The sequence below is a fragment of the Andrena cerasifolii genome, chromosome 1, assembly GCF_050908995.1.
Source record: "Andrena cerasifolii isolate SP2316 chromosome 1, iyAndCera1_principal, whole genome shotgun sequence".
NCBI lineage: Eukaryota > Metazoa > Arthropoda > Insecta > Hymenoptera > Andrenidae > Andrena > Andrena cerasifolii.
In genome coordinates, this window is record NC_135118.1 from 29,407,342 (window position 1) to 29,435,037 (window position 27,696).

Genomic DNA, 27,696 nt, shown 5'->3' on the forward strand with positions numbered 1-27,696 from the left:
CCAGTAATTTAGTCGAGTAGCGAATAATTTTGTAATTTACCATTGTTCTACTAAAGTACTCGACTAAATTTCAGTGTCCATACACGGTAAATCACTAAATTACTCGTCACTCAACTAAATTACTGGACGTGTCTGAACCTGGCACTTAACTGACATACCGACTGCTACAATTTAGTCGAATGTAGTTCCCACAGCCACCGTTGTCCAACGTGGCGTGCAGAACAGAACCATGTAAGTTTAACGAAGTCGGTATTTCAGTTCGTGTAACACGATCTTCCATAAGATGTGAAATCTAATTCCTATAACTGATCTGTGGTGGGAGCTCTCCCTGGAGACTAGGGAATATATCCAAACACAAACGATTGAATTCCTTAATCAAGCCCTCTTATAAATAATTTCCAATAAAAATTCTCGCCACTGGATCAACAATCTTTCAAGAAACTTGAAATGAAATTAATATAAGAAAATCTCTGTGCGATCATTTCTATAACTAATATATCCCCCATTCAATCTCCCACGAACTCCCAAAATGCTCCGAAACCACGCCGGGCGCCGGGCCACAAGTTCCAATCCGCCCGCCTGCTCGAACAGAAAAACGATATATCCCTAGAAACGTCTCAGTTATATCACGATTCGGCCGCAGATAACAAGCACAGTCCGCCGCCGTTATACATTCAAAATAATTAAAATGCACAATGCCGCGGCCTGCCTAGGCTCGCCCCGCTTCCGTGGCATGAACCGTACGCGTGCACAGCGGGTGTTCGTGCGCGCAGAAAAAAATGTGAAGCAATAATGTAGATTGTAGAAAATGTCGTGTCGCATATGTATGTAAACATTACGCAATAGAGCGGTTTCCAGGGGAAACAGTACTGGACGGGGCGCCGCGAAATATTAAACCGTGCTGGCGATCACGCCGCCGAAGGAAGTGGCGCGGCTCTAATTCGCGGGTGCAACGGTGCCTCCTCCGTGGGAAGCCAGCGACCGTGTGTTATCACGGCTGGAGATTTTACTCGTGAAATGTCAAAATGGCGTCTTCGCAGGACGCTTGGTATCTGTCGTTGTTAGGGCTAGCAGAAAACTTTCGCACCTCCAGTCCGCCGAATATTAAATCGTGTATACAGTGCTTGCAAGCGGTATTCAATTTTAAGCCGCCTCCGAGGGTCGAGGCGCGTACTCACCTTCAGCTTGGTAACATCCTCCTCACGCATACCAAAAACATCGATTTGGCGCGATCTCACTTAGAACAAGCGGTCAGTCCAAATATTATTCACCATCCAACTACTCGCAAGTAACGTTACTCACTGTTATCTTCTAATAGCATCGCGTACATCCCGTACATTTCTGTAATTCTTTGGATCGAGATCCTAACCTTTCTTCTTATTTTGGTACCGTCGGTAACGTAACTTGAGAAGTGGTTATAGAACTGGTTTGCTGTGTCGGTGAACTATTTGAGTAATACTTCATTGCGTGCCCCTTTAAGTACGATTTCAGCCGAGTGTTTGTAACGCGAATATTACATTTCAGTGGCGGCTGAGCCAGAATATAAACACTTTCGACGATGTGAAGTTCGAAGCTGCGAGTGTGGTTGCGGAACTGTACGAGCAACAGCAGCAACCAAATCTCAGCAAGCCGATATTACGGAAGGCTATTGAACTCTCGCAGCACAATGTGTATTGGCACTGCAGACTTATATTTCAACTCGCAGTAAGTTGAGAATCGCTGGGTGTAACGCCAGCCGTTAAACGATCCTGCAATAACCTTGTACCATCCGTTCCAGCAAATACACGCGTCGGAAAAGGATTTCGTCGCGGCTAGTAGCCTGCTCGCGGTGGGCGTCGATTACTCGCATATCAGCAACGCGAGTTACACGCGAGTCCTGTTCCTGCTGAGCCGGTGTATGCTTCTGTTGATAGACAAGAAGTTCACGGAGGTCCATCCGCTTTTAAATTCGGCGGGGCATCATGTAGAGAATTGGCAGGGTAGCCCGCACCAAAAGGAATATTTGAAAGTGTATTTTTTGGTACTTCAAGTTTGTCATTACTTAATGGCGGGGCAGGTAAGCGGGGAACAGTTTCTTGCCTTTTGTTCAATGGATTAATTTATGACTAGAAAACTAGAAGACTAAGAGTTACTATTTAACAGGTGAAAAGCGTGAAGCCTTGTTTGAAACAGTTGCAACAGAGTATACAGACCATAATGTCTCCCAGCTGGCCAGCGGATGAAATAGTCACGGGCTCGAACATCGGGGACATGTTCATATGGATGCCAAAGGACCATTTATACGTGCTGGTTTATTTAGTAACAGTTATGCATTCGATGCAAGCTGGTTACATGGACAAGGCGCAGAAGTATACAGACAAAGCGTTGACTCAAATTGAGAAGCTGAAAAGTAATTGCAGCACGATGCTTTCTAATTGTCTCGCTGGAGTTCCGACGTGAACGTAATGTTTGCAATTGTTCCTTACAGTCGTCGACAACAAACCTATACTCTCCGTCTTTCAACTGATGTTGTTGGAGCACATAGTGATGTGTCGGCTCGTGATGGGGAACAAAAGCGTGGCTCTCGCAGAGATCTCTCAAGCCTGCCAGCTCTGCAGGAGGCAGCCAAGGTTACTACAAGGTCACAGGCCACAATTGCATGCTTTGTTAGGATTATACGCAATGTCAATGAATTGCATGGAGGCGGCGGAAGCCCAGTTCACAGCTGCTCTCAGAGTAAGACGACAAATGCTTAAAGGCCGTCGCGCATTTTAGCAAAACGCGGCGAAGCGAAGCACGGCGTTGTGAAACGAAAGGTTTATAAACAATTGCACGGGAATAATGAATTATTATTAATATCCTCGATTCGTGAGAATGCGCGACGGCCTTAGGTCATTCCAACTTTGTTGCCTCCAAAGGAATGTACGACTTGTATTCTCCCGCAGACATCGCAGGAAAGGGAACTCTGGACCTTCGCGAATTTAAACTTGGCGATAGTGTATCTGAGAACTAAAAGGGACGCAGAATTAGGTGCTTTACTTGAACGGATAAATCCCGAGTCTCTGCCATCGCACTCGCATTCGTTGAGAGCGGCGGCGTATTATGTACAGGGACTTCAAGCGTTTTTTGGAGCTAGATACAACGAAGCAAAGTATGAACCGATATTTCATCGAGCGATTGTTGATAATTAGTTATTGATTATCAGTTGAGTTATTAAATTCTTGAATGCGTTCGCAGGAGATATCTACGGGAAACGTTAAAGATGGCGAACTCGGAAGATTTGAATCGACTCACATCGTGTAGCCTCGTACTTTTGGGACACATATTCCTTTCCTTAGGGAATAGCAGGGAGTCTATGAACATGGTCACACCGGCGATGCAGTTAGCTTCTAAGATACCTGACGTACACGTGCAATTATGGGCCACTGCTATACTCAAAGGTACACGACTGCTCGACTATATTTTAGAACAGTAATGATCAACCCGCGGCCCGTATCTAGTCTTCCAGCCACTGACCTGCGGCCCGCAATTGTTTTAACTGTAAATCTATGTCGGAAATAACAAATTCACCCCATAAATTAAAGTTCTTTGATTAGTATATTTAAGTACTGTGCCCCGATGGAAAGAAGTCGGTCGAGAAACTCTAGGGTTCGAATAGTATATCCCTATTGGCCGACGCGAGAACGTCGACGAATACAAACTAAGCAAACGGGACACGGGCGGCGGGAACCAATGCGAGCGAAGAACCCCTATTGCCCCTGTGACATTTCAACCGACTTCTTTCCATCGGGCCACGGTATTTAATATTGCGGCCCGCGGAAAGTATTAGATTCCCACTTTCTGAATCATCGAACGAGGATACTTTTGTTGCAGATCTTTACAGAATTTGTGGGGACCCGAATCGCGAAAGCGACGCGTACCAAATGCATTGTACCTTCTCGCAGACGTTGCTGAAAGATCACTTTCAGAGCACGCAAATGGGCGAGCATTCTCTCATACAGTGGACTGACGGCCCTGTGCCTGCCTTACCGAGCAACCCGCCACCTTCCACGTCGCAGGCCATTCTTTAATGACGCCGAAAGATTCCACGGTCTACCTGTCCGAAAGAATGTAAAATACTTTGACGGAGCGCAGAGGCGCGCTAGGTTTCTACGATTATTATTGCTTGGATTACAGAATGAGAAAATAAAGCGCGAGGGTGACAACGGGAAAGGAGAATGGGGGAGCGCGGCCCCCCTTGCACGGGGAAATGAAATTGTTTGGAACTGGATATTGACTAATATCCAAACTCGTCTATTGTTCGTATCCTTTCGGGTCTCTATGAGTCACAGATTTATCATTTGCGAAATTTCATAAAAAGATTTATATATATATATAGGTTTGTACAAACAGTTTATTGTAGTCATATTTTCTACGTCACAGAGAGATACGCAAAAGGTGAACATATGTATAGAACTTTGATATATTTTATTATTTTGTATATTGTAAATTATCTCGAACCTCTTTTTCTTCTTTTCCCACGTAACTTGTACATCATCGAACACACACATGTACACAGGCACACACGAGAAAATTTATAGACCCTACCGCTCACAGTGCCGGACGGCACGAGTCATGTACGAGGATCAGGCGAATTGCTTCATTTGGCAATCTTATATTTAATTTATGCTTTAAATGTAGCTTTCGTTGTAACAGAATTTAGGGATACTTGTTGCTCGCACTTACGTCGAAGGCCGGTCTTAATTTTCTGCGAAGAAAATTGCAATGCTTCCGGCCTGACTAACTTAATTCTTCTTTTTATATCTTCGTTGCTCTCTACAAAAAGGAAAAGAAATTTATCTGTATGCGACACCCCAGGCATAGAAGATAAAGACCGTAACGTTAATATATTATGTCGTACGTTGACTTTATTCGCATATCTTTCTTGAATGTCTTACTCATACGTCTTTTTAGGTTTACATAGCACGTTGGCAAGTACGTCTTCAATTAGGCTTCGACTCGAGACTGATCACAAATCGTTATAGAGAATTGCGGTATGATATGGATCGGGAAATACGATACGCGTAAATATTTTGAAAACACATACCGGGAGTCCAGTTCGAGCGAAATTACGCGAAATCTCGTTTGTAAAAATAACACCGCAGTCAATGAAAGCGTTAGAACGATTTTTTAATAGAATATTCATTATAATATATATATGTCCAGCGTACTGTGCTCTTCGATGACCAAAGTAGGGGTTTAAAATTCGGGCTGTGGACACAACAGAGGTACATTGTGTCGGGGAGTGTACTCTTGTATATTGGACAGATGAAATAGTAGGTACAACAGGTTTGCAGAATGTGTTTGAGAAAGAAATTACCGTACCTATCGTATGCGTGGTGCGTATCAGTTGATGTGTTTTTATTAAACAATGTATGTATGTAATGTATAATTAAAATAAACACAACCGTGAGTAGTATTAGATAGAGCAATATATAAAGAAGAAAAATAAAGGGGCCTTAATATGTGGTAAGCTAAGGGGCAAAGATGTTCCGCCTAACTCTTTGCTTTTGTTTAAATTAAGATATTGTACATATTTTAAATAGTAAAGATAATAAAGAGTAAAACAGGAAAATATAAACGAATTATTGTCTCTAAAAATCTTTCGACTGTGTATTAATTAATCATGATAGGGTGGATGTCCCAATTACTGCCACTTTATTTATTTTACTTAAAGAAAACGTAACGCGTGAAGAATACTGTACAATAATAATAATAAGAACAGTCAATATTTAGACGTTACGTTTTTATTAAGGGGGTAGGTTACCCTAAAAATTTTCGAAAATTGGTTTTTAGAATGTTTGCATATTCCGCTAGCTAATACATCTTTTCTACGTATTTTAAGCGCAATCGGGCCCAGAAATTCTAAAAAATGTACGAGCCTGCACATGAGATTTTATAACGATGTCCAACTTTAAACGCGATTTCCCAGAAACTACGTTTCCCAAAACGGTGAACATAAAATCTCGAAAACCTGAATGAAAATTTACAGGGAGCTACAGGAAACCATTCCCCTCTATGTATCGGGAGCACATTTTCAATATAAATTCTTAAGGAAAAGATAAAAAATATTTTTCCTACAAAAAAGGGAAAAAATCAGAAACATCAACATAAAAATTGTATTAATTTGTTTAACAAAATTTTGCTTTCTGCACAAGATGGAGACTGTCTTACAGATTATAAAAATGCCTTTACTTTGTGTTTTAGGTAATTCGCCTGTCCGGAATCGTGTTCACCATCAAACGGTGTATCGCGTACACGCTCTTACATTTATATTTATAACTTTTTTTCCTATAAATATATTTAAAATTTTCTTTTTGCACATTAAAGTCAACAGAATGACGCTTAAAAACCAGAACAAAAATTATCTCTATATTCATTTATTACTTCAGAATGTGCGTTTGAAGTCTGATTTCGGGCTGTTGAGGGTAACCTACCCCCTTAAGTAAAATAAATCAAGTGGCAGTAATAGATACTTAGCAGCAATTGGGACGTCTACCCTACAGAAAATGACACTGCTGCACCCGACATTATTACTTTCAGAGTCTTTTATTTACAGCATCTGTACATAGCTTTGGATAGTGGAGAACAATAATAAAACCTAAGAGAAATGAGAGTTTCAGGAAACGACATGATTACGTAATAACTTAAGTCATTGTAGAAAGTGATAACGTTTAATCACTATTTAAAATAATTCATAGTTTAATCTTTACCTTAATTACAGTTCACATTATAACAAAATTATTTATACAGAAATTGCTACGTTTATCGGGTACACGAATCTTACTGCCTGTACCAAATTTGCGCTGTTTTCATACGTTTCACCTTTTTCTGCAGTTGAAGCACACCGTACAATAACGCTTCCGCTGTTGGGGGACACCCTGAAACATTTTTGTAGATATAAATACATAGCAAAGAACTTCTCAACGAATGTATAATAAACATAAAGAGCCTACGATCTTACCAGGCACGTATATGTCCACGGGTATGATTCTATCGCACCCCCTGACAACAGAATAACTGTAATGATAGTAACCACCGCCATTGGCGCAGCTTCCCATGGAAATGACCCATCGTGGTTCAGGCATCTGATCGTATATTCTCCTCAGCGCCGGAGCCATTTTGTTCGTCAGAGTACCGGCAACTATGATCACATCGGATTGCCTAGGCGAAGCTCTGAACACCACCCCGAATCTGTCCATATCGTATCTGGGGGCTGCGATGTGCATCATTTCGACGGCACAACAGGCCAGGCCAAACGTCATTGGCCATATCGACCCCTTGCGACCCCAGTTTAAAAGATCGTCCAGCCGTGCCACTGCGTATTCACCCATGCTACTGGTATTCTGGAAGGGACTGTAAGGTTTCCTCGTAACTTTCTCCGGTACGGAGGCCTCCGTGGCCATGTGTTTCGCCTGAGTCGCCGCAGGGCATCCTGACAGCGCGATGTTGTTGCGCACCAGGGACGCTAAGCCCTGATTGATGGAGGCTGGAAATTTAAACGTTCATTCATTCTTAACCTCTCTCAACGATGAATACTGCTCCAGCGAATCTGGGAATAAAAATACTCCCATCGTAACGCTACGCTCGGTTCCCTAACATTCCGTCGCTTCCTTCTGGTACCGAACAATTTATGTATATTCATGATAATATTTATTCAGTGTCCAGCAAAGAAAACGCATTGCCCTCGGTATTATCTAAGTTCCCTTTAACCCGCGAGGTTATGAATCGTTTTGCGACGAAACTGATGCGATGGTTCGCGACAAAGCCCGAAAACGTGGAATTAATTTGGCTGATTTGGTTGCCGCGACTTATGCAATACAAACTGTTAGATAGAATTAGGCACAAAATAGATTTGCAGGCAGACATGCACGGAATGTGTCTGTGTATTCGCAATGGGTTTCGTTGAATTGAATTCACAGCTGTTGTATCTTATTTAAGTGTTAATCGTCTCGATCGATGGAAGTAGTTCATAGTATTCGAGATTAATCCCGAAGAAACTTACGCGAAAACATGATAGAGCGAAACATTTTCAATCCGACGACACACTCACGTCACCACGGAGTTGTCTGCTGCACTGCGCGTCTGCGCCTCGGTGCATCGGATTTGGATAGTGTTTACAATATGCAACAGTGCCTATGTTGGCGTTGTATTTTAGGAACACATACTTCCGCTACACGAGTGAATAACTATTAGTGAATCATTATATAAAAGAATTTCTTATTACTTTCAGTTATTTATACTTTTCTTTCGACATTACCCTCGTTTTGTTTTGCAGCTTTCAGTGGCGCGAGCTTTTGAAAAGTGTCCCTTTAACCCTGAAAAGGCGGACGGTTCGAGCGATTGCTGTGGAGTTGGTGGCTGGGTCCGTTTTGGGCCCTAGTATCGGTCCCACATACGCACTTTAGATGTAGTTTTTTTTGGTAAGGCAGTTCGTATCGTTGATAATTGAAGCTTTCTCTATTACTATTTACATTTACTATTGCGTTCATGGCAGGGCCGCCGTAAACTTTTGCGGGCCTATTCATATTGTTACACTGCCGGGGCGTCTCTTCATTGGGCATTGCGATTATTATTAAAGCACAATATTCAGAATAACTCAGTTATAATTAAAACAATATAATACAACTCTTAGAACGAATAGTTTGTACAATAGGTTAAAGTATAAGATCTTGATGTTCGTTCGTTATGGCGCTCGGTATAAGATTGACGGCAAATCGATATTCACACCGTCGTTACAGACGACCGACCGTCTTCTCTCTCTGGAACCCTATACCAGTTGGAAATGTACTCCAGTTCACTCGGTGCTCGTAACAATATGTACTTTTAAATTTTATAATAATAAATATCTTGCATAAGGCCCCGAAAAATTTACGATGAGCTTCTCGTACATCGCGGGGCCTTTTAATTTTTTTTTATAATTATATACATCTTGCATAAGGCGCCGAAAAATTTATGAGGAGTTTCTCGTACATCGCGGGGCCTTTTAAATTTTTTTTTTATAATAATATATATCTTGTATAAGGCCCCGAAAAATTTATGAGGAGTTTCTCGTGGATCGCGGGGCTTTTTAAAGAATTTTTATAATAATAAATATCTATTCATAGGGCCCCGGAAAATTTACGATGAGCTTCTCGTGGACTGCGGGGACTTGTAAATAAATTTTATAATAATAAATATCTATGAGCGCTGGGCCTGGTTCCCGGGAACCTGCTGAATCCACCTCGCACCAGCCCTGGTTGGGGCCTTACGCGAAAGCATGCCATCGCCACTAAAAGTGTCAATAAAAAAAAATTGGTATACAGATTTGAAAGATTCTTCCAAGTCAATCTTTTAATATTATTAGCTTCATACTCCTGAACAGAAATAGCGATCTGCAGACTAATTTTGCATAAAATAGATTGAAATAATTCGTAATACAGTTCGGAAGGCGGGAATGAATAAATGCGACGGTCGTTTCTTCGTAGAATGTTTTTTATTGGCTCAGTTCCTGTTTTATACAAAACATCTAACAAACATAGATGCGTTCCGCTGACACTTTAAAACTTCGCCTCACGAAAGCGACTAAACTATCGAACTTCGCGGATTCTAGTCTCGCGGTTCCCAAAGGGCGCGCTAAAGTACAATGCGTTACTGACGTTTTTTTTTTTTATTCGTTATTTCTTTTTGCCTCAACAGTGCTCGAATGTCGACGTGTCTAATCGTAAACACTATAGCCTATAGTCACGGTGGGTGGTCGTTAAAAAGTTAGAACGTAAGAAAGTGTCTCGGCGAACGACTGCGCTACTTCAGCGGCGGACGGGGACGCGTCAGCTAGGCCGTGGAACCAAACCTTTCTATCGCGTGGCTCGTGAACAGTTCGCTATATACAAAAACGGTCCCTAAAATTTGTCGCACGTCAACCGAGCCGTACTCTCCCCACTCCCACCCTCCCCCCTCCCCCCTCCCCCCTCCCCCCTCCCCCCCTTCACCCTCGATCGAGCGGCAGAACAAAATGTGTCGTTACGTTTCGGTGTTGCGCGGTGCTTCATTTAACGAAAGTATCTTGCGGTCAACCAACTCGTTGAATCGTAGGCGCGTGTGAAAACTGCGTGCGTGTCTGTTACGTTTATAATCGTGGAGGCATTCGTAGAGATCTAATTTAGCAAAAAGTTTCGTTTAACCCATAAACATCTAGGTAACATTAAGTAACAACTTATACCTCAGCAACAACAACGGGATCACTTTACATCCCAGTTCCCCTCGAGTGGGTCATCCGAGCGGCCTTCTTTACCGACAGCAGCTGCTCTAAATACAAACGTCCGTTGCCTCTCGTTCCGCGACGGTCCGCGATCGCGCGACGTGCGCCCCGCTACGCGACTTCCCCGCAACATTTAACGCGCGCGCTTCTCGTCGTGCTCGTCGAATCTCTTAAATTTTTATTGGAATCACAACGAGGAGTTTGAAAGTTAGTTAAGTACTCGATAAGAAGGTAGAGGATAGAAATACGTGGATCGGTGTGTTCAATGGTACTGCACCGTGTAATGGAAGATAGATATATTCGCTTCTCCGAATTTGGAAATTTTGTGCCGTTCCTTTCCCCAAGCAGATCGAATTGCAAGGAAGTCGGGGACAATCGATCGTGTGCTACCGATCCCAGGAGCTTACGGTCTACGATGCCGAAGGTATCCGACTAATCTACTAAAAAATGCGATCATTAAGGATGATACTCTAAACTGTTTACTATAGAACGTTGTCTAAAATTTGTAATGACTCAATTTTACTTTGTGCGCCGTTTCTTTGTTCCTGTTCGTCGATGCTCTTCCCCGCGTCACATCCCCAGAAAGAAACACTTCAATCGTAGCCTCCCTCCCGACCACTTTCAGCATGCTCATGGTTCCCGTGAGCCTTCCGGTGCGCGCGTTTCGCCCACGCGAATGATACTCGCGCGAAATCTTGCCGAAGGGTCGGCTTTCGGAAACCGCGTCGAAATTCATGGATAAGAAGTTAACTCGAGGAAAATCTTTCGCCAATATCCCGTTTTGCGTCAAGATACACGGACAAAAGTCCGGCGCGCTACAAATACTCGTAGTTGGTAATACTTCGCGGCTTCCGGTCGCAGGTTCGACAGAATCGCAGCGCAGCGCCATCTACCAGAGACGCCAGCAACCTGTAGGATTCTAACCGAAACAGTACGTATTTCGTAAATTGAGCAAGTTTTCATCGAACCTTGATATTACAAATTCCAATTGATATATAAATTTGCTCGTTCGGACCTTTGGATAACCTCGGGATTAGGGATGGAGTCAGAGAAGGGGATCGTCGAAAGAAAGAGTCGTTAATAAGTAAAAGGAAACATAACCCTACGGTAACACCCATTTCCCTTTCCACGTTCCCTTCGAACTCAATTCCCAATTAGCCTCCTTTGACTCGGCTATTGGAACGAACTTAAATTAACCGATACGACCCCTGTTAGACGGAGTGTCACGAACCAAACTGTCTGCAACAACCGTTTCGTAGCGAGTATCACTGGCGTAGACGAATGTTTCTACGGTAGCGTGTGAAACGAAAGTGAAACGTCAAGCGGCTAATGATTAAGTCTGCGTAGCTCCATGGCCGCGATGTCGTCCACGGATATAAGTTTCTCTATGGGAATGCAGGAGAGCTCGCCGCCGACGCAGGACTGCGGCTGCTGCCACCTGGCCTCCCTCTCGGCCTCTTTCGCCTTCAGCTCCGCCTCCCTCGCTCTGCGCTCTTTCAGCTTCAGCGAGAAGATGGCTACGGACCTGGCCCTCTTCATCAGGCTCTGTTTCACCCTGGTCTTCTTCGCCTCCCGGTCCTCCTTCGCCGGTTTCTCCTCCTCCTGGCTGGAGATCGTCTTGCTGGAGTCCGAAAGCCCGCCCGAGTCTCTCTCCCTCTCGGCATTATGGGCCAACTGCTGGGACTTGTATTCCTGCGTGTCACGCTGGTGCTGCAGATACTGTTGCTTCTCGGCTTTGTCCCGCTCCTTCTCTTTCTCACGTTCCTTCTCCACTTTCTCCCGCTCCTTCTCGGCTTTCTCCCGCTCCTTCTCCCTCTCTGGGGAGAAGCGGAACTTTTGGTTCCTGTGGGCCATTGTCCACGGTGGAGCCGATCTTAAAAGGGAATTCCTAATGCATCTGGGTTTCGTTTCGCAGAGGTGTGGCGAAAAGAGAAAAGACAGACGGATATGTAAGGATCGTCGATGAATTCTTACGTAAAACACTTACCTGAGGAGATCGCTGTCCGAAGACGAGGCGAGATCTTTGGAGACGATACAGTCAGTGGACCTGTGAAGGTGAGGCAGCTCGTCGCCGCTCCCGCCTACCGTGCCGGCTCCGCTGATCTCGGAGTCGCTGGACTTCCGACCGCCCGGCTCGAGGCCCAATTTCCGGACCCAATCCACGCCTCCGTGAGGCCCGATGGTCAAGTGGTGGCTGTAGTGGTCTGTTCCGCCCGACGCCTCCGGCTCGGTTGGTAACCACTCCGGGTCTGTCGGTAACCATTCCCGCTCAGTCGGTAACCACACCCTCGGGCGTCTCCCTATGAGCACCGCGGACGGCTTTATTATTCCTGCCGTTTATGGAAGACGCTGCGTGCGCGTATAAGAATTGAAGAAAAGAAGCTGGCGTACGAGCAGCACAATTAATAATATTCATTATGCGAAAAGAGAAGAAGGAACATGTAGTCGAACCTCGTTCTCCGCCAGGGATGGAGCATCTAGGGGAATTGTGTATGTCGCGAATGCTGCCCAAGTTATTTTCAGCCAGGAAAGGTGTACCTATGTCGCTGCTGCTGGCACTGCCCGGCGTGTGATCCGCCGACGGTGTTTCCGCGATTCTTGGCACGGACCCAATGCTGGGCGTCGGAGGGCCGCTCGGCGTCTGAGTGGTGGACCCCAGGGTCGGTGTGTCCGGGACACTGGGGGACGTCGCGTCTCCGGTACGATCGGATAACAGTTGTTGCTCTTCGCTTTCACCGTCTGCTGGACTCACCACGAATCTCCCTGAGTTCGAGCGAAATTAATAGATGGTAGGAGGGAGGATGAGAAAGCGGGGGCGTGCTTTTTAGCCGAGTAAGGAAATGATGAAATGTTTCGATATTTATGGGGTTCTACGGTCATGTGGCATTTGTGATCCTTGAATAAGGGTATGCCCCGGCCTCGACATTTGCTTCTTGTGAATGACGTGTATGGAATTCGAGGAATTCAGAGAATTCAAAGAATTCGAAGAAATCAGAGAAATCAAAGAATTCAGTGATCTCTGTAGAATCTGGGAGTTTAAGGAACCACTTACAATGAGACTTGCTACCATCGCTATTTAAACTTCACAAAGATGTAGCTCCGCAGATATGACAATTTGACGTTGGAGAAACAACCGTGGAAGACACTAAGTAGCCAAGAACTGGGTAACAAGCCCAGATCGAGACATATGCCACAGTGAATCACTCACCTATCACTGTTGCCGGTTGTTGCTCCGGCGACGGAGTGGAGGAGAGCCTCCTCACCGCCTCTCTCCTCAAGAACTCAACCTTGGCCATTTCGGTGGCCACCCAGTGCGGGATGTCGGGGATCGCGCAGATTATAATGAATCGAATCGCCAGCATGATGTGTTCTAGGGCGACAATCAGTAGAATCGTTTGGGTGGCTGACATCTCAGGGAACATCCTCTGCACCTGCCCGCTGAGTCCTATCAGCGCGCAATTCACTAATATCGCGACCAACCCCATCGCTTCCATGGCGTTCTGGCACAACAAACGATTTGGGTGAATGATCTTTGCGGGAACTACAAAGTTGTATTAGCCCTTAGAAGAGCTCAAGGGACTTGCGCCACGCTCGTGACTTCGTTACTCACTTGCCAAGTCCCAATGTTGGAGACCCTTCGGCCAAAGGGCCTCTGGAGGACGAAGCAAAGCTTGAAAGCGTCCCCGCGAAGCTCGAGGAGATTGCCTAGTAAAGCCGCCATGGCCGCCAAGGGGAATGCTGAAGAGAACAGGCAGACGTAGCCCAATTGCGACAGCATCTCCAGATGCTCTGAAAACGCTCCGTCGTACTGCGAACGAAATACATCCGCGCGTGAAATTTCATGCGCACCTCTTTGCAATACTGTTGTGATTATTTAGGATTAGTCTTTCTTAAGGTAGATTCATATTGTACGGGGGACATCGTAGCGGCTTTCTACCATGTGTATATGGTGTATCTAGCGTGGGTGGTGCGAGGGTTATACTATGCTCGTCAAACAAAAGATAAGAAGCTAGCGCTCGATGTGGAATCAGCTTGCCAAGCCGTGATTCGTGGATTCAACCCTTTCAGTTATCATGATGGTACTTTTTGTCTATTTTAACTCTTCGACTGGCGCGGGCGTGTTCTCACGCCGAGACAGTGCTCTTAGGAGTAGGTATACAAAAGATTGACATGTGCAACATCGTTCCTTTTGGAAAAGGATACCTTTAGTGACTTCGGTGCGTTTAGGGAGGGAGGCCTACCTAGAGCGGTCAAAACAACATGCTTCTTTGGGAATTTTTTCTAGAAAAACCGATAAACTTTTATTATTAAACATTAGTCTATTAGAAAGAGTGCATCTTACGGATATTTCAGTATTTTTTGCGGCAAAAAGTATTGAAAGGTTTGTGAGTTATAGGCGATGCCCGAGACGTCCTTTTTTTAAGGCGCTTTGCGGCGACAACCGCAGCTCGGTGCAGGATCATCCAAAATTGAAAATGCGATATTTTTTAGATAATATATGAAATTATCATGGTACTATCGGGTACGATTTTTGGAGAGTAAAAAAATCTAGGCAAAGAAAAGGAAAACCTCCCGATAGTGCTTAGATTTTTAACCCTAAAATAAGCCTGCAAAGCCTCGAGTAAATCGGTTCATTAATTTTTTAGTTATGTGTGTCACCGACTTCTGAAAACATGATTTTGAGGAAAACGCGTTTAAAGTTTTGGGTCTGAGCATTACACCAATGAACACCTAGCTACATACACGCGTATAATTTTGTCAATTTTGGTCGGATTAACTTGACACTTTCAGGGAATATTTTCAAGAAAATATAAAAAACGATTTTTCGAAAATTTTTAGGTAGACCTCTCTCGTTAAGGCCATTTGAGAATATTGGACCGAGAAGTGCGGAAGTAAGTTTAGCAATGCTTTGATGAGAATATATGAAGACCTCCAAGGGTGAAGTGACATTACCAGTCAAAGAGTTAATATCATTTTATTCCTGGCTCTAAAACGAATCGGTCAAATTGAAGAGACAACTTTAGAGACTGCACCATATGCTTAATACTGAGCCGTCGATTGTATGCACAGGGTGTGAAGAAAGTGACGATTTTTATAAATGAATTTACGCTTTTGGTGCAACGATCTTTTTGCCAAATTTCTACTGGCTTAGAAGCGTGGAGTGAAGTGTGAAATCCATGGCTATTATGCTTTTTGACACTCTGCATATTGTATATTCGTGTTAATTGGTACATCGGCTAGTAATTGAAAGGGTCAAGTACGTAATGATAGGATGAACATTACCTTTTTGCTCGATATCTGCGCGTCGTCGACGGAATCGTTGGAAAATGGGGAAAGAAATCATTAAAATTCTGCAAAAAGAACCGATCATACAACACTGGACAACATCGATTAGCTGCTTCGTCCGTGTACGGACGGGCGTTATGTCCTCGACGCGTATTCGTGAGGCATATGGGTAGGAGTTCTCGAGTGAAACCAAAGAAAAGATACTGTACACTGAAGCTAGTGGAGACATTAAGGAGAACACGAGGGAGGAGTAATAATGTGGTGACAATGTTTGAACAGGCAGCGTTAATGATCTCCATCAACACCATACCAAATCCAATAATTTTGGATTGCTAAAACTATCAAATCATTACTAATCCTGCAACTTTGAAGAAATTTCAAAACCATCTGCAATCTGTTATTTAATTTTTTAATAAATAATAGGTACTGCGCTTTCACAAATATGTAATAAAGTAAAATAATAGATTTCTCAAATATTGAACTAAAATAATAGATTTATGAAATATTGAACTAAAATAATAAATTTCTCAAATATTGAACTAAAAGAATAGATTTCTCAAATATTGAACTAAACTAATAAATTTCTTAAATAGTGAACTAAAATAATAGATTTGTTAAATAGTAAACTAAAATAATAGATTTCTCAAATATTGAACTAAAATAATAAATTTCTCAAATATTGAACTAAAATAATAAATTTCTTAAATAGTAAACTAAAATAATAGATTTGTTAAATAGTAAACTAAAATAATAGATTTCTCAAATATTGAACTAAAATAATAAATTTCTCAAATATTGAACTAAAATAATAAATTTCTGATATAGTAAATTAAAATAATAGATTTCTGAAATAGTATACTAAAATAATAGATTTCTCAAACAGTAAACTATTATAATAGATTCCTCAAATAATAATATATTAAAATAATACATTTCTCAAATAATAATATATAAAAATAATAATTTTCTCAAATAATAATATATTAAAATAATAAATTTCTCAAATATTAATATATTAAATTTCCCAAACATTAAAAACAATTCACCAACAACTAATAGCAATCCTCTCCAACAGGTGCAATCGCAAAGCAGAAGGTTTCCCCTCAAATCCACCTCTACTGTATCGCTAACGCTGCCAGTTCTGCGCGTGACTGCATAGTGCATCGTAAATGAAAGAAAATTAGCTAAGTCTAGACCAAACCTTGAACGTAACGTCACTAAGTAGAGAATTAGTGGGATGCCCTACTCTGTAGAGGGAACTTTCCAGCTCAGCCTGGCTGACGTTCCTCGGTTGCTTGCTCTTCCCGGTCTCGACCCGTTCGCCCTTATCTTCAGGCTCCTTCTTGTTCTCGTCAGCCTCGTCGCCCGGCGGAGGCCTCGCCTCGCTCGGGCTCAGAGCGCCGAACAGCTCGAAGCTCAAACGCGCCAGTCTCAGCTGCTCTATCAGATAGGGCACTGCGGACTCTTTCAGGTTGCCGATCACCTGGCGGGCTATCAGCAACGCGGCGAGTTGCTGAAACGATACCGGAGAATATCACTAGGATTTTTAGCCACGCCGAAGAACCGATCTTGACATGAATACACATCATCGTCACGTTTCAATACACTTTGAAGCAGTGTGCAAGTGTACCGAGCAATAGTGAGATTTGTGGGAGGAGTTGGACGTTCTTTGTAGTGAAGTATTGAATAGTAGTGTTCGGATTGTAGATGTGAAGAGAGGAGAGGAGAGGAGAGGAGAGGAGAGGAGAGGAGAGGAGAGGAGAGGAGAGAAGAGGAGAGGATAAATCGAGCTGTGTAGCTTCATTTTCTTTGCGCATGCGCAGTGTGGGACGTCACTACTGCTCGGGACACCTGTAGATATAGGGTAGAGTGGGTCTGAAAGTCCCATTTTTCATATAAACCTATGTAAAATTTAGTAATAACAATCTAGGGTTTTGCAGTGTTATTTTGTATAAACTACAACTATTATGCTTCACTTTTACAAAGTTGTTGGTTAATAGTGTTATTTTTTATTGAGTTACACCACAAAATGTGTGTCAATTCAAAATGGACTTTTTGCCCCATTGCTTGGGGTAAAAAGTCCCTAATATTTTCTAACCAGCTTTTCGTGTTTTAACATAAAACAACATAAGTAAAAAACTCTTTTGAAATCATCAAATATTTATTAAACCAATTTTTTTGGTATACAATATTGAAAGTAAATACTACTGAAGCCTTTATTTAAACAAAAGAATGAAAATACAGGACACAGATTCAGCTTGAACAAAAATTAATAATTTATTTCTTTAAAACGGTGCAGCGAAAACAATTGAAACTCGGTAGATATTTTCATCTATCCGTATACTACATGTAAAAAAAAATTGAAAACAATTGTACTATTTCTTCCCCATTTTTTCAGCTGTTTTATCTGTTATCTCTTTCCATAAGAGTACGTGTAGGATCAGTGAAAATTAAAATCGTTATAACTCAGCAATAATTTAGTGAATTCGTTTCAAATTTTTGGAGCACATCAGGAAGATTATAAAGAACAATCTCACAAATTTTCATCAACTTGGTACCATTTTGAAGATAGGTCCAACACATCCTTAAACCGTGGTTTACTTCGAATAACACAACAAAAACAACATACTTTTTTCGCTTCTTGATTTACATAATGACAAAGGCGACTCTGCGGTCCTCCCCATTACCTTTGCCATCAACATAGTTAAGTACGCTGAAATATTCAATCGATTGTTTACGAATGAATATTTTGTATTCGGGACTTTTTACCCGCCGGACTTTTAGCCCCACTCTACCCTATTGTAAGTTAATAAACTTTCGAGGGAAGTTTCTAATAAAAAGTAGAGTATCGTACATATTAATCGAAGAATAGGAAGTCTGCAACGGGTGGTGTAAATATATCGCAATTACAATTTCATATAACACATTACATAGATACTATTTAATTTGAGCCCTTGTTACTCCGTGTCTCTGAAAATCGTCTCAGTTTACATGTCCTCGTGGCTCTTTGAAGCTCGCCTTTGGAAACTTGCCGATTTCTGTCTAGCTAGTTTGCCTCTGCCGATATCACATTTATTTTAGTAATCGATGGTTTCGCTAACAACTGGTCTAACGTTTTCTCCGAGAATTCTAATCGGAAGCACTAGCTAACAGGTAACGGAGAAGTAGATGAGAGCCTCCAAGAACACAAAATCGACAAACAGCTGGTCTATTGAGTAATCAAACGGGAATCTAATACCAATGGATAGTCTGTCTAATAGTAATTCTGAGAATTTCGAGATAGTAAGAAGAGAAAGAGAGGAGAGAAACGGGAATAAAGGGGTCCTTACCTCTTTCAGCCTCTCTTGATCTTGTAGGTAGAAGGCGATGTAAAATAGCGATAGGAAGGAGTTTACAAACTGAAACTGAAATACATAGTCCCTTCTGTATACTCTCTATCTGCCGTGGCGGATTAAAACACACACGCTACGACGCACAGGATGCAACGGAGATCGCGGATAAACTCACGAATTATAAAACGTTGCACGGAGAATCGAGAAGCGCAAGCAGAAAGTGATTCTCGACAGAGAATAGAATTTCCATGCAGCGACAGAGACAGCCAGAGCAGACACTTTTTACATGATAATTTAAAGAAAGAAGCGTAAGAGCTCTAACGTAATAGTTATACATATTTAAAGGTCCACCTCTAAATGAACGAGCACACTTTTGCATTTAGAGATCGCGACTAACGGGCAATGCGTATGTAATAAAACCGAGTGGCATGCATCGCAACGCAATGATAGCAGCTCGAAACACTCTGATAGAATTCTCCGCAACACGACGGCTGAAAAGCATTGGCAATATGAATGTTGAATTAATCGAGACAGCAGAGGCGAACGCGCGCTCTCATGATCTGATTAGAGGAGGACACGTGAGAACAGCTAGAACAGCACAAATAATCTATTCGTTGAAAATGGACAGTTTCTTCTTATTACCAGTGCCACCTTGTAGATCAGATGATTCTCGTACTCGGTGTCTAGCCGATAGTTTTCTGCGTCCAACACACAAAAATCACAAATACTATCTACTGTAACATGACTGCTCTCCAGTGTGTGAAGAAGTAAATTAAATGAAAGAAAAGTAGAATCGGGAGAGTAGATAAGATGTCTCTAGAGTATCTCTCGATCGTACGTGTGTATTCTTGTATCAGGGATGAGGGGAGGGTAGAAGACATTCGCCTGTTGAGCAAGATCCGTTCAAGTTACGTAATGTTAAATCAGGGATGTAGTTCTCAGTTACACTCTAGTAGAAGCTAAGCCGTGAAAAGATTCAAGAAAGAATATGCTAGGCTCTTGGATACTAAATAGACGTGCAGAGTGTCTCGGTGAATACACAGATGTTGATGCGAAGAATTCGTAGGCATCGGTCGACCGTATCTCGAATTCGCATGTAGGGCGGGATCGATTGTCGAGAGAGATAGTGAGGCTATGGGAAAACCCGACGGAGCCGCTGCTCTACGCCCTTATACGTACCCATGTCGTTCAGCCACACGGCGACCTTAAAGTAAGCCTCGTCCATTAACGCTATCACCACGGCTAGTAAAACTTTTGGCACGTAACTCAGCCAGAAACCGTATCCTCCGGACTCCAGGCGAGCGTCCCACCAATCCTGCGAAGATTTATCGGATGTTCACTGTGATATTCGTTTTCAGGTTTACTGTCAAGTGGGGCGAGTTTAAAAGGGTTGATAGGGCGACACCGTCGGGGAGTTTTCAGTTTATGTTCGAGATAGGATGATGGTGGTAGGACGTGTTCTAGATTATTATTGGGAATGCAGAAGTGTTGGACTATACGAGAGGGAAGGACGTGCTGCTATGTACGTGCCTTATGAAATTTGGTATTATGTGATCTTGAAGAACGGTATCGCTAGGGAGATGTTGCGAGGGAGATGTGTTATTACGCTTTCGACGGAAATGTAGATATTATTACGTCATCGAGAAAAACGCGTTGCTATAATTTCGAGGGAAACGTATTAAAACGTTTTCGAGGGAAACGCATTACTAAGTTTTCGAGGGAAATGTATTACTACGTTTTCAAGAAAAACGCGATGTTGTATTTTCGAGGGAAACGCATCACGACTTTCTCGAGGGAAACGAAACACTACGTTTTGGAGAAAAACGCGATGCTATATTTTCGAGGGAAACGCATCACTAAGTTTTCGAGAAAAACGCGAGGATATATTTTAGAGGGAAACGTATCACTACGTTTTCGAGAAAAACGCGATGCTATATTATTTTCAAGAAAAATGTGTGATTACGATTTCGAGAAAAACGCGGTGCTATATTTTCGAGGGAAACGCATCACTAAGTTTTCGAGAAAAACGCGAGGATATATTTTAGAGGGAAACGTATCACTACGTTTTCGAGAAAAACGCGATGCTATATTATTTTCAAGGAAAATGTGTGATTATGTTTTCGAGAAAAACACGATGCTCTATTTTAGAGGGAAACGTATCACTAAGTTTTCGAGAAAAACGCAATGATATATTTTAGAGGGAAACGTATCACTACGTTTTCGAGAAAAACGCGATGCTATATTTTCGAGGGAAACGCATCACTAAGTTTTCGAGAAAAACGCGAGGATATATTTTAGAGGGAAACGTATCACTACGTTTTCGAGAAAAACGCGATGCTATATTATTTTCAAGGAAAATGTGTGATTATGTTTTCGAGAAAAACACGATGCTATATTTTAGAGGGAAACGTATCACTAAGTTTTCGAGAGAAACGCAATGATATATTTTAGAGGGAAACGTATCACTACGTTTTCGAGAAAAACGCGATGCTATATTTTCGAGGGAAACGTGTTACCACATTTTCGAGAGAAAAATATTTCTGCGTTTAATACCGAACCGCTAAGTCTCGAAAAAAACGTATTACTACGCATTATACGGTCACAATACAACGCAGTTGGCGTCCCCTTGTTGAACAGCCCCAACAAGAAATGAAGATGTCTAAAAACCGATTGAAAAAAATGGCACCACGGACTACGAAATCAGTGGGGTATACTATTGAATTGAATTTCACGCGCCGCGCTGCGAACTTTTCCACGAGCAAAAGCATCTATAACTTCGCCGGCGTGACGACAAATCGATCGAGGACCAGCTGGCCTCTATTCAACGAGCCCCGATCGCCCAAAAACTCCGCGCCTTTTTGCATGCGATTAGCCGAGTGTCGCTTGTTTCCCCCGCGGCCACGCAAAAACACCGTTTCACGTATCAGAGCTAAATCGTCCTGGCCGCTTTCCCTCGCAACTCGGCTTTCCCGGGGAATTTCGAGAATGCGGTCTCAGGCACGCTGCCAAGCTCGTAATTCAACCGGAATGTTTTTTCTTCGCACCTAAACCTTGAATATTCTAACGTCCGAAGGAACCTCGCGCCCTACCGAGTCGCCACTTAAATTCATGGAATAAACTCGCCGAATAAATCGCGCCGGTTTTTAGAATAAACAGCGGGGCTTCACCTGTATCTGGAAGCTCAGGATCATCACGATGAAAACGAAGAATAAGCACGCCGCGATGACGGGCACGCTCACGAAGTACCGGAACATGTTTCTCTTCCATCTGGGATATGTTGGCTCCAGCGTCCCGGTCACGGGCGAGATTTCCAAGGTGCCCTGGATCAGACAAATCAAAATTACGAAAAATGAAGCCAGGCTGTCGGTCTTCTTTTCAGAAGCTGTTCGACCAAATGTCATCCGTTATTTAGGCACCTCGCGATTGAGTGTTACTGACCCCATGCACAGGTTATGCAACTTATTGTTAGGTAACACCTACTTTGGCATTCTGCACTTCATTCCCGCTTCCCTCTCTAGATTCAAGAGCAGAGGGTTTGGAGCACTTCTGGAGAGAGATATTTAGTCTTTCAAGCGATACGGACAATCCTCTTTCTACCTGTGTACCTGCATAACGTAGGCGCTAGTAGCGCTATGTCAATATTGTTTCTAGTCTCTTTGTTTCTTGGTTAGTATTCCTAAGGGGTTTGTCCGTATGTACAGAGTGTTTGGCAATGAAAAAGTAGAAATTTAAATGGATTAAAATCGGACGAAATTGCAGCGGTAGCTTCGTTTCTTAGTTATTTATTTTATGTTTAAAAATTCGGGTCAGGAACGCCTGAAGAATGGCAATTCGGCGATCAGCGGCGCGTGCGAACGCTGATTATTAAACACGAATATCGAAAGAACTAAGCCTCCATCGCGATTCCTTTACTATTCTCGTCTAGAGAAGCGAGAGCCTCTGTCCTCTTTAGGGACGACCCACAAAACAATTTTTACCGATAAGCATTATCCACGCGTATTTACTGACATTTCAGTAACTTGTAAAAATTTTAGTCATAAATAATAATAATTAATGGAGATATGGGTTTTTCTCAAAACAGTGCTTTTCATGACGGTACACGCGATATCTCAACTTCTAGTGGGCCAATCTGGTCCATCTTTTTAAAACAGCTTCAGAAAACATACAATTCTAGCCGGTAGCAGAATCAAGACGAAATAGCTTTTTTTCATAAGTTTAAGCGCATTTAAGGACGAAAGAGAAACGCGGGGAAAATGAGTTTTAAATTCAAAGTCCCGCCATTTTGTGAATTTTCAATTTATTTTCAAAAATCTACTACCGGCTATGGCCACACTCTTACTGATTAAGAATCCTTTTGGTTTTTTCGTTTTGGATCAGCGGGACAGCCGGAATCCTGTGTACCACGAGGCAACTTTTTTTTACACACGCTTCACGAGACGACCCATATCTCCCTTAATTATTATTACATACGGCTGAAATTTTTTTCAAAACTAAGTGAGATGTTAATAAATACGCGTGGATAATGCTGATCGGTGAGAACTGTGTAGTTTATTTGTCCATCGCTGCTAAAGAAAGGCAAGAAATTGGCCTTCTAGACGAGAATACCCCGTTAATTTTCGTCTCACTTTGTCGCGCAGAACTACCCACTTCATTTTCTACAGATCTGCGGCCGAACGCCCTGTGCGCTAACTAAGTACATACATAAGAAAAAAGAGACCACTATGTAAAGACGTAGGTGTCTACTAGCGACGCGAGGCTCACCGTGAACAAGGGCCTAGGTTCGAGAAGTAGGTCGTCCCTTTGATCCAGGGTGCCCCACCTGTAGGCCAATTCGGCGCCCCTCCTCTTCCAGGTCTCCAGATAAACGGTGGCCCAGATTACGTTGAATACGGAGAACAGAACGTACGCCACGTCTTCCACCGCTTGATTCCTGCCGATGATGCCGACCTGGGGAGGGCAAGCGAGCGCACGGTTAGTGCGACGGTGACGAGCAGCCGTCGATGCGGCCGATATCGACGGGCCGCTACGCCGAGTGCAGGGCCACGGAGCAGCTTACCCAATATATGACACCCACTGCAGCTGGAACGATCAAAGCGGTGGTGTAATGGCCGAGCCACGCGAAATACATGGTGATCTTTACTCCGAAGTATTTACAAATGTCGTCCAACGGCTGAGGGCTGAGAAATGCGCGGACCCACGTCCGCTGTAGCTTCTCCAATGCAGGCAATTCGTGAAGAGGGAAGACCTGGGCAAGGGAAAATCGATCCTCTTAATTCTGCTTACAGGAGTCACTAATTCTCGCAAGAAGGGCCGAACGTTAAACGCTTAATTATACTAATCAAACAATTTTCATTCCAGGGGTGAAATCGTTATTTCCCACATAGAATTACAATTCAAACAATTACGGGCCTTTAATTACCGAGCCAGAGTTTTCTGCATCGCGATCGTCTTTTACCTTTCCAAGTGTGCTTTTTAAGGTTTCCAGGCTCGACGAAGGTGCTCGCAAGATTTAAGACTGGCGCGAAGGGGGCGCGACTGAGATGCGACACTGACCTGGGAAATGATCCCAGAAGAAATGCACTTTGGAATAATTGCTTGACCTTCCACCATCTTAAGACCCGGCAGACTGTGTAGATCCTGCGGCCCCGCTCTGAGAGTGTGCAGCAGGTGCAGGACCAGGGACTGCCTCTCTTGAGTAGTGAAAAATTGAGCCTCGTCGTCGCTCCCTTCGAAGCAGCTCGACTCGGAGCCGACGAACTCTTTCAGACCTCCGCCGAACTCCTGGCGCAGTGTCTTTGGCAAATGTACTTCCTCGGCGGCTTTCAACAATCTATCGACAGCCAATCTTCTGCTTTATGCTTCCGGGTTTCAAAGATTCGAGGGAAAATGTTGCCGACAAGTTCAGGGGGGGGGGGGGGGGTGTTACACGCGTGAACGGTGGAAAGTTTGAGCGCTGTTAAGCTGGAGTTGTTGGGGAAACTTGGTGGACAGTGTGATGGGGACGACGGTGTACTTACACGCTAAAAGGGGCTGTTAAGTAAAATCCGTAACTATCTGACGAGGCGTGGTGCCGCACGTGCACCACTAGGCCCGGGGTTCCAGCCCGAAGACGACCTAGGAGCCACATCAGAGTCTCGTCGCTCGCTCCGCTCGGGAACATCATCACGACGTCGCATTCCTGGGCAGATTTTAAGCAACTTTTAACCCTAGAACTACCGGCAATCAATGTATATATATATATTTCTAGTAGAGACCACGGTATGGTACGTGTAGCAAAAAGACACGTGTACACGGGTACACGTGTATTACATATATCCGTACCTCGATCCGTATAGCTTTTAATACACAGGTACCCGTGCACTATTTCACGTGTATTTAAATACACGTGTATCAACGTATTTGTTTATTTTCATCAGAATTGGGCATTAACTACGGGAGAATGGGCAATGGCGGTCACTTAAGCAATAAGTGTAATAAAACCGAGTGATGTTTTTCAATTTTAACGATTATCGTTGCGTCTAAAAAGAAACTCGCTTATTACCAGTAATGCCTTAATTTTTTGTATCAAAATAGGTAATCGATTAAATAAATCTTGTTAATTTTATAATTGTGTTATTAGTTACAATCTGAAAATTTGTAAAACCATACTTTCCGCATATTATTCTAGTAAATATATTTAAATACATTAATTCTTTTATGAATTTCACAATCCCTCAGAGTTCTGGGATATCTGTAGATATTAAAAATCAGACGAATCAAAATACGGATACGTTAATATACGTGTATTTATAAATACACGTGTATCTAAATTCACGTGTATTTAAATACACGTGAAATAGTGCACGGGTACCCGTGTACTAAAAGATACACGGATTGAGGTACGGATACGTTTAATACACGTGTACACGTGTATTTAAATACATGTGAAATAGGGATCTCTAATTTCTAGCAGACCAGTCAGAATGACTGGTTACTTGTAAAATTCGTTATGCAAGGAAAATAAACCTTTATTCATATTTTTTTAATTGTCATATCGTTAAAAAGTATGTACATAATATTAAACAGATTTATCTTACTCAGAAATACATTTTTGACGTACTTAAAAATAGTGAATATATTACCGAAATTAAAATCTGTCATTTTGACTGGTTTGGTAGTTCTAGTGATGGGGGACATTATCTAGCAATGATGTGAAATGTTTAAGCGCTAGGATTGTGTCTAATGGAGGAACTTGCAGCAACAGGGGTGCAACTCCATGCTTACCAACTTCGAGTAAAGTGGAAAAAAATGTTTATAAAATTGTTGCTTTGACGTAACATTAAAAGAAAACACTAATTGAAAAAGTATACATTTTCCGCGCAATAAGTAGTAGTTATTGAGTTGATAAGTTTTTATTTCTAGTTTTGGCGAATTTTTCAAGTCAGGAGCTGCACCTGTCTTGCAGCAATGAGTACAAAAATCGGTCGCTTTTTGGTAACTATGCACTATAAGGAACACAATTTATTCATTTATCGATGCTTTATTAATCAAATATGGAAGAAATACGTCGACATTTGTTGTGGACATAAAAAAATAACAATATTCTTCAGCCTGCTCGTCATCATTATCTGTTGAAATATCCTCATCCCCAAACAACGCGTTATAAAAAGGCTGCTTATTAGGTGGGTCGTAGTTGGTGGCTAACTGCATTACGTCGTTATATTTTTTCAGTGGCTGTGGAGTACCTACACTAAATTCTGGGGCTCAACTGATAGGTAGTACACAAGGGGCCGTCCTTAAATTATTACGTAAGGGTAATTTAACGAGTTCTTACCCCCTCCATCCCCCAGTATAAGAATTCGTAAGATTTGATATTCCATCTCCCTCCTTACGTAATACTTTCTACACTTAATTTTTTTAGTTATTAAAATTCTTTTAAAGGTTTACATAATTCTTTTAACTCGGTTTCGGGAAATTTAAACTAAAACTACTTTTCTGGAGCATTAATGATAGAATTTGTATTAATTTAAAATTAGGTTAAACAATATTACGTAAGACGCTACCTGACTCCCCTCCTTGTAAGAAAACGTAAGAAATTCGCGACCCCCTTCCCTTCCAAAAGCCTCACGTAATTTAAGGATGACCCCTAACATCTGTCATCACTTGTTTAGTGCAAGGAGGCAGATCCGGATCTGCATTCGAGTAAATTAAAAAAAAACTGTTTATAAAATTATTGCTTTGACTTAACATAGAAAAGAGAACACTAATGGAAAAATATATATTTTCACGCACTAAGTAATAGTTAGCGAATTGATAACTTTTTATTCCTATTTTCGGCGAATTTTTTAAATCTGTAACTGCCCTTGACTGACAGCAGGGTAGTTGAGTGCAAGGCCAAAATTTGCAATAAATTGCCCATTAGTTATCGGATTTCCATCAAACCTGCACCGATCGATGTAGATTTTTTACGTATATTACACGTCATAACTCAAAACCTGTCAAAAATGGAGCTAATACCTCTCTCGCTGGAAGGTCCTCAACTATGTTACGATTCAGTTCGAATTCTGCTGAGATTTAAATTAAATTTTAATTTTGCTGCTGTCGATCTTGCAAGCGAGGTTTCTTAGACAGATGTGCGCCTCTTTTTTTAGAATTATTTGTCCCTTTTTCTTTTAAAGAAAAGAGAGGAAAAGAAAAAGGGCGTCTTTATTTCACAGAAGATGGGCGCACAAGGAGGAAGTAAAGAAAACAGATAAAGGACCGACCAAGTCGATGTTTCTTAATTTTAGGTAAATGCAAATTTACAATTGAATTTATTACAATAAATCAGATAACAATTGA

The 27,696-nt window shown here is 42.4% G+C and overlaps 3 protein-coding genes across 11 annotated transcripts in view; 1 reads left to right on the forward strand and 2 right to left on the reverse strand.

The window, feature by feature from the left end:
- Positions 1–612: 612 nt before the first annotated feature.
- Mau2 (Mau2 sister chromatid cohesion factor) lies at positions 613–4,459 on the forward strand. Its single transcript, XM_076822139.1, has 8 exons — positions 613–1,250; positions 1,525–1,704; positions 1,778–2,056; positions 2,143–2,389; positions 2,468–2,715; positions 2,925–3,130; positions 3,217–3,419; positions 3,853–4,459. Exons 1-8 carry the CDS (start codon positions 1,026–1,028, stop codon positions 4,047–4,049), a joined length of 1,785 nt encoding a protein of 594 aa, XP_076678254.1. The 5' UTR covers positions 613–1,025; the 3' UTR covers positions 4,050–4,459.
- Positions 4,460–6,697: 2,238 nt separating this feature from the next.
- On the reverse strand, positions 6,698–8,177 carry LOC143374541 (NADH-quinone oxidoreductase subunit B 2). Its single transcript, XM_076822729.1, has 3 exons — positions 8,024–8,177; positions 6,983–7,507; positions 6,698–6,899 (listed from the first exon to the last, which is right to left on the reverse strand). The coding sequence occupies exons 1-3, from the start codon at positions 8,046–8,048 to the stop codon at positions 6,802–6,804; spliced, it is 648 nt and encodes a 215-aa protein (XP_076678844.1). The 5' UTR covers positions 8,049–8,177; the 3' UTR covers positions 6,698–6,801.
- Positions 8,178–9,474: 1,297 nt separating this feature from the next.
- The window catches only part of Wwk (anoctamin 8 white walker), a 45,881-nt gene continuing 27,659 nt past the window's right edge, over positions 9,475–27,696 (reverse strand). Inside the window, exons 3-18 of one of the 9 annotated variants that reach the window (XR_013086708.1) lie at positions 24,894–25,054; positions 24,430–24,706; positions 23,933–24,121; positions 23,638–23,823; positions 22,044–22,196; positions 20,056–20,191; positions 19,519–19,574; positions 18,874–18,948; positions 16,746–17,057; positions 15,542–15,556; positions 13,869–14,066; positions 13,467–13,758; positions 12,710–13,021; positions 12,246–12,558; positions 10,782–12,155; positions 9,475–10,698 (exon numbers count right to left, since the gene is read on the reverse strand). Coding sequence is in view for 8 of the 9 variants with exons in the window: in XM_076822843.1 (XP_076678958.1) it covers positions 11,585–12,155; positions 12,246–12,558; positions 12,710–13,021; positions 13,467–13,758; positions 13,869–14,066; positions 15,542–15,556; positions 16,746–17,057; positions 18,874–18,948; positions 19,519–19,574; positions 20,056–20,191; positions 22,044–22,196; positions 23,638–23,823; positions 23,933–24,121; positions 24,430–24,706; positions 24,894–25,054 (3,246 nt within the window). In the remaining variant the exon portion in view is untranslated. Of the gene's footprint in view, positions 12,156–12,245; positions 12,559–12,709; positions 13,022–13,466; positions 13,759–13,868; positions 14,067–15,541; positions 15,557–16,745; positions 17,058–18,873; positions 18,949–19,518; positions 19,575–20,055; positions 20,192–22,043; positions 22,197–23,637; positions 23,824–23,932; positions 24,122–24,429; positions 24,707–24,893; positions 25,055–27,696 lie in introns of all 9 variants that reach the window. The other 8 variants (XM_076822879.1, XM_076822861.1, XM_076822896.1 and 5 more) reach the window with 8 other exon arrangements.